This window comes from Leptonotus elevatus, chromosome 7 (genome assembly GCF_054856555.1).
Source record: "Leptonotus elevatus isolate MCC_2025b chromosome 7, RoL_Lele_1.0, whole genome shotgun sequence".
In the NCBI taxonomy this organism is placed as follows: Eukaryota; Metazoa; Chordata; class Actinopteri; order Syngnathiformes; family Syngnathidae; genus Leptonotus; species Leptonotus elevatus.
Genome location: NC_141245.1, coordinates 19,918,240 through 19,930,822, shown reverse-complemented (window position 1 = coordinate 19,930,822; position 12,583 = coordinate 19,918,240). Strand labels below are relative to the sequence as shown.

The following is a 12,583-nucleotide window of genomic DNA, read 5'->3' as shown; positions in this document are numbered from 1 at the left end:
GTGGACGTAGCAGTGAGTTCGTTCATCATCACTACTTTGGTTGAATATTAAAACAGAATGAGATAAATCTGTTTTAATATTTAGCCAAATTAGGGAACTGGATATTGATGTTGAGTTTAGTTTACCACATGAATAAATATGTTCTGTACTTCTATTTACCCCATGCAGAAATGATTAAGCCAAGCAAGTTGCTGGCAGATTTTTCTTTTGGCATTTTTTATCACAGTCGCTGGCTGTGATGCAGCGAGGCAGACATAACGCGATGGAAAAGATATTGGCACAGCACTGGGGGAGATAGGACGACGTGCCAAAGTTAGACTTTTCTTGGTTAACTCAACTTGCTGCCCATTTCATAGACGCTGTAAAAGGCGGCGCTACACAACTGATAGGAGAAATTAGATGTAGTCGCGGTAACGTTTGAAAGATTAATGGATAATGTAAGTGATAAAATGGGCTGCTTATCTGGGGTAAAATTGAGAAAAACAGCTAAACAAATCAAGTCTTTTTGAATAGCTCCCTCGTGTACGGCAACTAAAAAATCTGAAACTGATGTGCATTTTATTTACTAAGGCACTCTTGAGTATTTATACAAGGGGTCCTTGGGTTTATGATGGTTCTGACGTACGTGATTTCGAGGTCACGAATGGCGTGTAATGAACGACTATAAGAAGACGTGGTCACAAGAATGTACGCGCAGTTTCCGCCATACTACATTTTAAAAATTATATTTGATTTTACAAAGTGTATTTCCACAACGCAAGCTTTTGTGAACTCAAAGCCTGACTTTTGACAGGATGTTTTACATGACGAAGAACCCCTTTTTAGACATCACAACAAAAACATTCAGTGCTAAGCAATATGATAAAGAAGGTGAGAAACGTGATAGAATTCAAGAAAAGACTCACAACAAAGAACAAAAACAACTTCTCCCTATTCCCTCCTTGCCGTCTTTCATCAAAATGACTACAGTTATTGTCCATAAAATGTTTGGGGGGTTTTGTAAATATTTTTGGATGTCTGGAAAAAAATATGTAAATTTAAAAATTGCCTCTTTTTTTATTTGATAAAAAATATATATAATAAATTAAAAAATTAAAAATACAAAATTATGTATATTATTATTATCCTATGGGAAATATTGCTTTGGTTTTTGTATGACTCCGTTTCAGTCGGACTGTCTAGAATGGATTGATCGTGAAAAATGAGGGTCCACTCTATAAATCAAGCTAAAATGGCCTCATAGAGAGCAAAAAAGTTACACCGCCCCCGTTGTGCTCCTACTCTTCTTCCCGACTTTTATTTGAAGGATTTTCATCTGCATCCATCCATAATCGCAGTCGACTCCCTTGACATGGGAGATGGATGAGTGTAAGGAGGAGAAGAAAAAAAAGGGTCATGCATTTAGAATACCTTGTGCTGCTCAGGACGAGTCCATGATGCCTGTAGAGGACAGAGAGAATAACAAACAACAACAACAAAAGAAGCAGAGTAATTCTTAGAAGGCAATCCTCGTGCGGGTTAAAAAAAAGAAAAGAAAAAAGCTTTGCTACTGCAGACGGCATGTAAGTATTAAGTGCTATGTGTGTGTTTTTTTTCTTTTTTTTCCATCTTTAATACCTGAGCTTGAATGCTGGATTTGGTTAAAACAGACGAGCACAGCCAGTGCAGTTTTATGCTTTATGTCGACTATTGTGTGACAGCAAAGGCTTGGATTTGAAATATTTTCAGTAATCCCTTAGTGTGTCCTCTTTGGAACAACACTGCATCTAAGCTCCATTAAGAAGCACGTCTACTGGTGGTGTCCTGATAGCCCAAATGCTTTCAAAGATAAGATTAAGAAGGTCTTCAGTTCATCGGGACGCAGCGTTAAAAAAATCCATCCATTTTCTTGCGGCTGCCGTCATCGGACCCAATGATAGCACTAAGATAAAGTAAGGCGTGCTGCATTTGCTTTTTAAACTATTCACAACAACATATTTGTATTTAAAAGGCTACGTAAAGCTGAAAAGATAATTTCCAGCCTCTTAAACTCGCCCCTGGGGGCCCATTTTGTGTTTTTCTACAACCAATAAATGTTGGTCATTACTTTCGTTAATCCTGGCAGCTAAGGATTGTATTCAACGTCTGAATGCAGTATACATTTTGAATTGTAAGAGGATTGCAACAATGTTTCCGCCACACGTGAACTCTCTCGATTATGTCGACAGGACTATTATGTTGGTGTTTATTGGCCAGCCATGCAATTATGTATTCTGTCAGCATTTCATTACAAGAACATGCTGGATAATTTAGCTGCACTATATTAAAAAATAAATGATTTGGATTTAAGTGTACAGGTGTTTATTATTTCAAGAATGAAATACAGTAATTCTGCAAATAGTGCCAAAGGGGAAATCTTGAATTATAGGAAACACACTTTTGGAATATTAAACAATAGCTGCAGTTTGTTACAGCGGCCATGTACAGGAGTTTGAAATAAAGATAAAAGCACTGGATATTGTGGAGCGAGCACCTGTCAGTCGACTGGAATGCAAATTTTTCGATGGGCTTGTTAAAAATCCACAATTGATTGCATTTGAGAAAATGACTTGGTTAGCAACATGGTTCACATTAGTTCAGCCGCTAACTCTTGTGTGAACAATTACATTCACCAAGTCAGGTCATTGAAGCTACCTGCCTATTTTTTGTTTGTTTTCTGAGGGGAAATGGGAGGCATCTACGGCCAACTATTTGCAGGAATACGGTACTTGTATTATGAAGTGACTATGTAAGAAAATGCAATCTGAGTATCCATATCTTGCAACCCGCTGAGAAGAAAGGCTTATGCACTATCCAGGACAACATGCTACGTCCATTTGAAATGACAGACACAGCTCAATAAGACAAGAAGCTTTGCAGAAGGCATGCTCGGAGGAGAACGTGTTAGAGCATGGAGATGAGGTGCGATGGCTCGTGTAACAAGGAGAATGGCAAACAGCTCTTTCATCAGGTGAAACAGCCAGGATACTTCTGGAGTGAACGCAATCTGCTGGAATAATTGTCAGAAAAAGCACCCCAAAAAAAAGCAAATGAAACTATCAATGAACTCACAGCCCGAGTCCCGCCTTCATTAGTCGCACATTATAAATGCAGTCCACCGATGCCGGGTAAACTGCACTCTTTAATGAAGTCCTTTAACCCCAAACTAACATATCTGGACTGCCACACAAATATATCTGTAAGTCTAATTAATGAAGTGTTTAACGTTGTGGGTCAGCGGGACTTCTCTTTGTACTTGTAAATAAACTGCAATGAAAAATCGATACCCATCACTGTGCAAAAGTCTTAGACCACCGCTAGCTTTCTCGCTTTAACTACCTTTTCCACAGCCATCATTCTGACATATTAAATGAGTAAAAAGGACGACAGATGGAAGTGTTTACAATGACATTAATTAGGGTTCCATCCCATTTAGCTTTAAGAGAGGCAGCTCCCTGCTAGTCCCCAAGTAGAAGGGAAGGTCGTAGTAAAAAATCTGCCACTTTTGTCTTGTAAACTATGGTTGTAATTTAATAAAGGCACACATTTTTTTTATTTACATCATTGTATGGTGACAAGTGTGTATATCACAGTTCCGTAAAAAGAAAAAAATCACAAATCTTATATGACAGATTGACAAATATAATATAATTATTTTTTGTTTTGTTGCCATTATTAGAGTAAAGTTTAATTGCACATCCACTACAGTAGGTGGCAGTGGCACTCATTGTTTTAGAGTAGCATAGAGAGTATTAGCTCCTCTGCAGAGGTGTACTTGGAATTACTTTATAAACGGATACTTTTCATAGTCATGGCTAAGTGTTGGGGGAGTGAAATATTTTCTTCTTCCTTGGCAGCGTGAAAAACCCCAAATTGAGAACCACTGCATTATGTCAAAAACTATACAAAATGCTCACTATCGCATTGCTTAAACCCCATATTGAATGGTGGCCTCATGCAGAAGGTTGTAGTACGTTGGTGAGCTATGAGAGTTATTGGCAGCAGGCACAGTCTGTCCTGTAACATCGCAGTTAAACCTTGCATATTAGCGCAAACAGCAGTTAGCCGCGTTGTCACTGCCGCGCTGCAGAAGAGCTATGGCCCTAATCTGCCAGGCGGCCTAATAGTGTGGAACATCAGCACCTCGTCCGCTCTGCACTGCAGAAGCACTGCATCACTGTCATACTGTATGTGTGACGCATGTTTGTTGAAGATAAAATGAACAGCAGCAGATGGGGAACAACAACAAACAAAACAAAGATGTGATAATTCCACAGGAAAAAAATCGTTGTGACAGCTCTGTCGGGACTCTTTGTTATCGTCCCCCATTGAGAATTATCTCCCCGCATTTTTGTGACGTGAAGACGGCATCCCTACAACAAACCCACATAAATGTGCAAAATCCTGACCGCGTTTCAAGGCCCCCCGACTGACACAGACCATCATGAGTGCTGTCGTTAAGGAGCAACAACCTTGCATCGCTGCATTCAGGCCCGCGGGAGGTTTTTTTTCCAGGGAAGACAACAATTGTACAATTTAGAGCTCATCTCTGAAGTCCTTCTGAAACTACTGCCACGTTAATGGGCTTTAGCCTTTCATTAGCAATCAAACAATTTATTTTCTTGCCGTCTTTGTGCTATTTAATTAGCGATCTGGATGTTGGAGAACCAGATAGGAATGTGTGTGTGTATGTGGGAATGAGGCTAAACCTGTTCATTAATACTCAAATGTTCCATCACTTTGTACGAGACTAGTAGTTCTTAACCTGGGTTCGATTGAACCTGAGGTGTTTGGTGAGTCAGTCTCAGGGGTTTAGTGGAGATCAAGACACATACCCGACTAATATGATTCGTGATGACTTGGCCATGACTCGGCTATCTGTGCTGCAGGGAATTTGGTGTGCTCAGTAGTCGACTGTTGTGATGGTACGTCTTGTGAATTTGTTATTATTGTTATCCCTTCACACTAACTATGTTGAGCAACAACAAAAAAAGTGGTCAGACAAGTATGAGCAAAATGAATTCACGTGTAATGGAAAGTATGGTGTTCCACAGGGTTAAAATTTGGGGCCTCTGCTGTTTTCATTGTATTGACCCAGGGTTGTTTTAACTGTGGTGGTTTTAAAGAGCTGAGTTTGAGTTGAGTGGTGGGAGCCAGCGTCCTAACTGCATGATTTGCAAAGTCAAGTTGAGCAACTCTCGCCCCCAACACAACTAGCTATCGAGTAAAACTAAAGGAACACTTCCTTCAGCTGCATGGAGATGGGGAATACAAGAACACACTTTCTGAATTCAAGGTGAAGAGAGCCAGATTCGATGAAAAGGCTACTCTCGCTGTTCATTTTGTTCACCAGTATACCTACAGTATGTCTTGAATGTGGGAAATATAAAATAATAAAGAAGGGTTTTGTGAATGCACATAGGAAACTGGTGGGGTTCAGCACCTCCAACAAGGTTAGGAACCACTGCGCTAGTATGTAAAAAAAAATAATAAAATAAAAAGCCATCAATTGACAACAAATTAATTTTCCTGAACGTTATCCAACTGTGCCTGTTTAATTTGTTTTCAAATCATCAAAACAAAGTGCTAATAGCTTTATGAATAAACAACATAGCTATCCAATAGATAAGACTCCTGCTGGGGTTGTCTGGACACAGTAGTTTTACTCCACAATTTAAATTTACGAAATCACTGCTTTTATATTGTGCGATCTAGTAATCTCCCTCCTAATCCTCAGAAGGAGCGAGCTTCGCACATCTGTTATTAGACAATGCCGACGCGGAATACCGTGGTGTACAACTCTCGTAAAAAAAGCATTTCTGGGCCCTAACTTTTACAGTGGAGGTCTGCCGTGAGAAGAGTCGTGCAAAGCCAGACAAAGACGTCTTTAAGCGAGAGAAACAATGAATCTGTCAGAGCGCAGCAGCTGTAACTCGAGTTGCTTTAGTTTTTGTCCTGTAACAAAAGCTGCATTACAACCAGAGCCACTGTGGGGTTGTTGAGGGGGGGGGGCATGTGGTGGGAAGACTTCCCGTCTGCTAACTGGGAATGCTCTACTTGCCACATTCAGATGAGTTAGCAACATATGAATGAATAAAGGCATGTTTTATGTCACTTGGGTTAACCAGAAGGAAAATGACCCCTTGAGCACCTCTTGCTGACGACATAAATGTTAAACGTCCATCTTGCTGTGATTTGTCTGTCTGAGAAATATCATATGAGAATCGATATGCTTGCGAGATGAACAGCCTCAGGACCAGACTCCTAAAAGGCGGGGCAGACAACTGTTGTGTTGTTGCAATCAAACCTCATAGATGGGAAAACGTCTCTGACTTCTATAACATATGCCCCCACTTCCATTGTGCAGTTCTGACTTGACTGACTGAATGTTGCTGTAACAACATTAGCGAGTAGGCGCAGCCTGCTTACCTTTTTAGACTTAACTATAATAAGGCTTTTGCACATGGGGTGAGAGGTGCTGGATGGAGGGTCGGAGACTGAGGGCAAGTTTCATGTTACCTGTTCAGTGAAGCACTTAAGTATGAAAGGTGCCACTGTAGTGTGTAAATAAAGTGCTGTGCTGATATTGATACCACACAGTGGAAAAGAAGCATTAGAATTAAATTACTCTAACCCTCAACCAACGTGATGTTGCGGTAAAACCACTATGAAAATAATGTGCCATAACCCCAACCACTTGCCACGAAGGACATTTCTGCCATTTTTGTATCATTGATGCTAATGTTGCTAACGTAATATATGCCTTGCATTTTGTGCACAAATCACGGCAAAAATATATTTTTTTTAAATCAAGTTAAACGGTAATTGTAACCAAACTGGTAGTACCTTGAACTCATCTGACGTTCACCACATTGTCAGCCACATGTGAGTCATTTCAAAGAGGCTGAAAACTCCTTCAAACGAGCAGCTAATTAGCTTCAGTGTTCAATGCAATGCACAGATGCACTGGCTTTTCAATATAGTACAATCAACCCACGCTCTCTAAAATCAGCCAAATTGGATGCGCTTTCATTGGATGCCGCCATTCTGGATGAAATACAGCTGTTGAGATGAATACAGATGGCGTGACAGACGGACATCAGATGAACGGAATGAGACAACCAAACAATTAGCAGCCACTTCTGCGTGCGCCTTTTTCACCCCACTTTCTGCTCCCTTGTTAAATATTTCCAACTCGAAAGAGTCATGTAGGAAATAATCCTGCTACGCAGCTAAACAATAGGGTCATTGATGGGGCTGCTAATCGTTTCTTTGAGGCCGTACTCGAGATGCGCAAAACACACTGTCGCCACTGTGCGTGGACAACCGCATGTGACTGCACTGGTCGCTGCCTGTTCAGTATTGCGAAATTCATTCCCTCGGCGGCCACATCTAGATTTAATCTCTGCAGCGGCCGTAAATGTTTTTAAAGCCATAAAATAGAGATCTTGGCAGCGCTCTCGATATTAAACACTGGTCACTTTAACTCGATAAAATGGGAGGTGTGAAGCGTTAAAGTGTGACAGTGCGCCTCTGCACCGTGGGCAGAGAGAAAACAGGCATATCGTGACGTGCGTCATATGGCGGCAGTGTTCTTTTTGCGTTTGGAGTGCGGTGCAATCTATTTTTGATGATCAAACGCTCGCCCTTGTGAGCCTGACAGGTGGCTGTAAAAGCACTGTACTTCTGTTGTCCACACATTGAAACCAGCTGGAAAAATTAAAGCTTAAAAAAAAAAAACACATCACATTTGCAGGCCACCACTGATGTTACCATTTGAGAAGAGGAGCGTTTGACTCTCAAAAGACAGATGGGAAAGAGCGACACTTATATACGGTCCATTTGTGTTGACCATGACAGCAATGTTAAACAGTCTAGACCAGGGATTCCCAAACTGTGGTGCAAGACGATAGAAAGTATAAATGGGGGCTCTGGTATAACAATGACTCATACATGTGATACTTTATGTTTATATTTAGGGTTATGTGATGAAATCACAAAACTTAAAACAATTTAGTCATTCCTGGCCAACAAGGCGCACCTGACTATAAGCCGCGCTAGCTAAATTTGGGAAATGCTCGAGTTTGTTACACATTTAAGCCGCAACCGACTGTAAGCCGCAGGTGTTTTAATGTCACCACACCGGGTTCCCGCTACTTTCTTTTCCATAATGAGGGCGCAAATTGTCTCGCTCTTGTTCTGTCTCTCCTGCTGTATTTGGACTCACTTGGTTTGTTTTGCTCTGCCTGACGCTCTTGCGCTTCCTTTATATTTTGATCTTGTGATCTGATGGATAAGCCGCACCTTTGTATTAGCCGCAGGGTCGAATGCAAGTGAAAAAAGTAGCGACTTATAGTCCAGAAATTATTGTAATAAAAAAATCACTTCACTTGCTGTTAAATAGGAAGTCAACCTTAAACATGTCTTGACAATAATATGATATGTGTGACATCACTAATCTAAACATGACATCCTTATTAATATATTTGTGGAATGTGAGTTATGCAGCTAAATCCAGCCGTTTTTAATCTATCTCGGGGGCAGCCATTTTGCCACTTGCTGTCGACTGAAGATGACATTACATTTACTCAGGGCTCAGGCAACGACCAATCAGAGCTCACCTTTTTTTCTAAAGCTGAGCTGTGATTGGTTGTGACCTGAGCAACTATAATGTCATTTTCACGCGACAGCAAGTGGCAAAATGGCCGTCTTCTGATATGGATAAAAACTGCTGGATTTTGCTGCTTAACTCATATTCCACTAACACAATATTAACCAAAATACCGTATTTAGACTAGTGGGGCTGCATAGAACATATTATTGTCAATAAATGTTTGTATTTTGAATGTTTTTTTTGGGTGTTTGCATGGGGTGCGCCATCTTTGTCAGGATGTGAATTAAAAAGTTTCCAAAGGCTGTGTTATGCCGATGCTTCTCCTAAACTGTGGTGCATCCCTATAGAGGGTGCACATGGTTAAAAGCGTAATGGTGGTTCGGTATACTTAATCATTACTCATTTCTAATGTCAGATTTTTGCTTGTTTTCTCAAAAACTAAGCATTTGATAAAATTGTGTTTTAGGTGACTGGCAGGAGGATAAAATAACAATCTAGATGCACATGCCCCTCTTGCGCTTGCTAATTTTGTTTTGTATGATTAAATATGATGCCTTTAATTGGGCTTTACAGTATATTAACATTTTTTAACGTGTATGTAGGAGTGAGGTGGTGAACTCTGTGTGGATGTTAAAAGGGGCACATAACTAAAAACAATGTTTATAGACAGTTTCACAAACGTATTAATGGTGGTCTGAAATAATATTTACTCATTTCCGTTGTCTGTGTTTTTTAAATGCTGTTAAATATTAGCAGCTTTTATTTTGACCATGTTTGCAAGTCGCAAGTGGCTTTTGGAAATGCTGGTCTAGACAACTACCGTATGGAGATGAACATGAATGAGGCAACCTCATGCTACAAAGATTGAGAGTGATCAGGAGACAGAGAAAATGGTTTTCACTTTTTTTGTTACGTGACGACAAACCACGCAATGTCATGCTTCTACGGTAAAATCGACTATTTGACGGACTACACTTGGAGCGCATGCAGCAGTCGAGTCAGTGATTGGCTTTTCTAGGAACTTCCAGCAAAATGGGATAACTGGATTTCAGCTGAAATCTGGAGGCGCACTTTGCCACAGTACAGTTGTGTGCCACGCCGATTTCATACCTGATAGATCCTGTTTAGGTGTGCCTGTAGGGAGAGAATGTAGCGCATGTAATGGAGCAGCTCCACAATCCCGCCACCAAGTACACCATTCTCTCAACATTTCCCCCCGCATTACTTCGCAGCCATAGCGAGACCCTTGAGGAAGCGGGTCACATGGGCTTTTTGAGGATAACAAAAGGCAGGTGTTCATTGTTTTTGATGACGTGACTATTAAATATTATGGGAAAATATTGGTCAAGATTAATGGAAGTTAGCTCTTTATGAGTGTGGTGTGAAAAAACTAATTGAAAAAAATTGCGTTCAGTATAACCTAGAAGTGAAAGAATAGAGAGGATAGACTCGGGCGTCAAATGTAGAACCCTTTCAATCACTGGCATGAGCAGAGCAAAATGTGATTGAAAACGCTAAATGAACACTTTATCATTCAAGCGCTCATTGTAGCAAACACAATAAAAAGCAGACGTCGAGTTAAATCACAGGCCTGTGGATTGAATTGCATTGGGAAAGCGAGGAATTCGGCTTGACTTTCTTGACATTTAGGAACGTTTAAGTAGAATCTAATCTCCAAGTCGACAGTTGAATGCAGTATTGTCGAGCTAATTGCGTGAGATCCAGTGGGCCATCTCGAAGGAGACGCTTAATTTGGTGGAATTAATGGGTGATGCACAAACTTCACGGAGTGCTTTGCCTGCACATACCTGGAGTTGATTACTTCACCTCTTGAAAAACATGTTAGAGGTACAGAACTTCTTGTCGGTCCTGGAGGCTGAAGACACTAGCTTCTTGCAGTCTGTCATTAGTGTGTTAGGGTGTCCCAATTTCATGATGGCTACTATAGGTTTTTTTTTGCCACTTATTGCTTTGGTTGTTTGCTGATATATCCTTATTAAAGTTACATGTCAAAGGATTATATTTTCAAGTTAAAAATAGTGATAAAAATTATTCATTGTATCGCAACAGTGCAGAGTGAATTTAAAAAGAGATTTTGTGCTTGTGTGAAGATTAGAGATGACCATTTTATTCCATTTCCTTGATACATACATTTGGACAATTAATGATGCTTGGAGGAGCTGAGCAATAGGAGACCTAAGTGACGAGTTGAGAGTAACATAAAGCTTCTGCTCATTTATCCTCAATTGCTTGATGGTCAAAGGGTTCATCAACAATGTATTAATTTTGTCATCAAACAGTGTTTCTCAAACTTCTTCAGCTCTAGTCCCAATTTTGGCTCCTTCCCAGGACCCAAACTTCCAAAAGTTTATCATGTATTGCCATAACATCAACACATGGTCTACATAGGCTCAATATAAAGAGACACCAAACACCAAAATGTGCATGAAAAAGCCCTTGCATACCTAAAACAGCGAGGATCTTTTTAGGGGCCCGGGTGGGGCAACCTGAAACATTTGCTTCTAGTAATTTGTCATTCCATAAAGAATCTAAATCAGACCAATAAGTGTAATTGGCGCTCATGATTCAATTAATAGTTGCCTTTTGTGCTTTACCTGCTCGCCGTCGGTGAAGACGCGGTTGCCATAGCTCCAGCTGATGGTGGGCGTCGGATCCCCCGAGGCTTCGCAGGTTAGCATGACCTGCTCCTCCATCTCGGAGGTGCTTTGGTTTACAATGTACGTGATCTTAGGTTTGACTGTAAAACACAAACACAAAGAGTGAGTGCTGGATTGGGGATGAGTTCAAAGGGAGGATGAGAAGCTTGACGTGCGAGGGGGAGGCGTCGAGGCTAAACCGTAATAAGCTGACTATTCCTAGCAGAAGCAAAAGTATGATAACCACACGAGGATCAAAACTTTAATTCATGAGGCAATTACGCCTGTATTAGAAAGCTTGGCCTCTATTTGTTTACCTTTCACCAAAATGTTGGTGAGGAGTTTTAAGGGTGATGCTCGCAAAGTAAATTAAAGCGCTGCTTGTGAAGCGTGAAGTTGTTGTTTTTTTTCCCTCACACTCTGCGGAGGATAAACACATTGTAGCATTCCTACGCTGTCACAAGTGAGGATTGTACAATACTCAGCAGAGGGATATATTTGCAACTCAGTATTAAAACTGCATGAATACCCACCGGTAATTATTTGATGAACAAAGGAGCAGCTGCCTTGTTTCTGATGTCATTATATAAAATGTTTGGATTAAAAAAAAAATTGGTGGGGGGGGGGGGGGGGTTGAGTACAATACTAATACATAGGGCAAAACAAACTAGCATTGGTGCTTGTGTGGGAAGAGAGAACAAAAAATGGCTCAACGAGTACTGGCACTGGTGCAGCAACGCTTTGAAGATGCCAATTGTGTTTGAATTTGAGGATATTTATAGGCTGCAGAGGAGAGAGAACACGCTAGACTAGACAATATGGCCAAACGCTTCTACTTTGCATTATTAGCTATATTTTACTGGACAAAAGCAAAGGAAAAACTACACCTAGTCATAAGAAAAACACGTGGCGTATTATTGCCTCCCCTCACCTACGTACTCCTAAACCTCATTCCAACACATTTGGAGCTTTTAACAGTCCGTTGTCACTTACTTACATAGGCTATAGTAAATGAATATTCTCTACTCACCAAATACTCTCAGACTGAGCTCCTGCTCCGTTTTCCCAGCCTTGTTTTTGGCGATGCAGGTGTAATCGCCCTCGTCGAGCTTGCTGACGTCCATGATGGACATCTCTGAGCCGTCCTCGTTGAAGTCGTACTTCTCGCCCGCCTCCAGAGTGATTTGGTTCCTGGAGGACAAAAATAACAACCTCCATTAATCCATCTGTTCAATTTTAAGCACCCTACCATCACAAAAAGGACTATATACGATTGTCACATAGTCTTACACAG

The 12,583-nt window shown here is 40.8% G+C and overlaps 1 protein-coding gene across 4 annotated transcripts in view; it reads right to left on the bottom strand.

The window, feature by feature from the left end:
• ncam1b (neural cell adhesion molecule 1b) overlaps positions 1-12,583 on the bottom strand; it is a 68,587-nt gene that overhangs the window by 23,085 nt on the left and 32,919 nt on the right. For 2 of the 4 annotated variants that reach the window (XM_086081496.1, XM_086081493.1), the window contains exons 7-10: positions 12,320-12,480; positions 11,248-11,390; positions 9,743-9,766; positions 1,411-1,440 (exon numbers count right to left, since the gene is read on the bottom strand). In XM_086081496.1, coding sequence (XP_085937622.1) covers positions 1,411-1,440; positions 9,743-9,766; positions 11,248-11,390; positions 12,320-12,480 — 358 coding nt within the window. The remainder of the gene's footprint in view (positions 1-1,410; positions 1,441-9,742; positions 9,767-11,247; positions 11,391-12,319; positions 12,481-12,583) is intronic. The other 2 variants (XM_086081494.1, XM_086081495.1) reach the window with 2 other exon arrangements.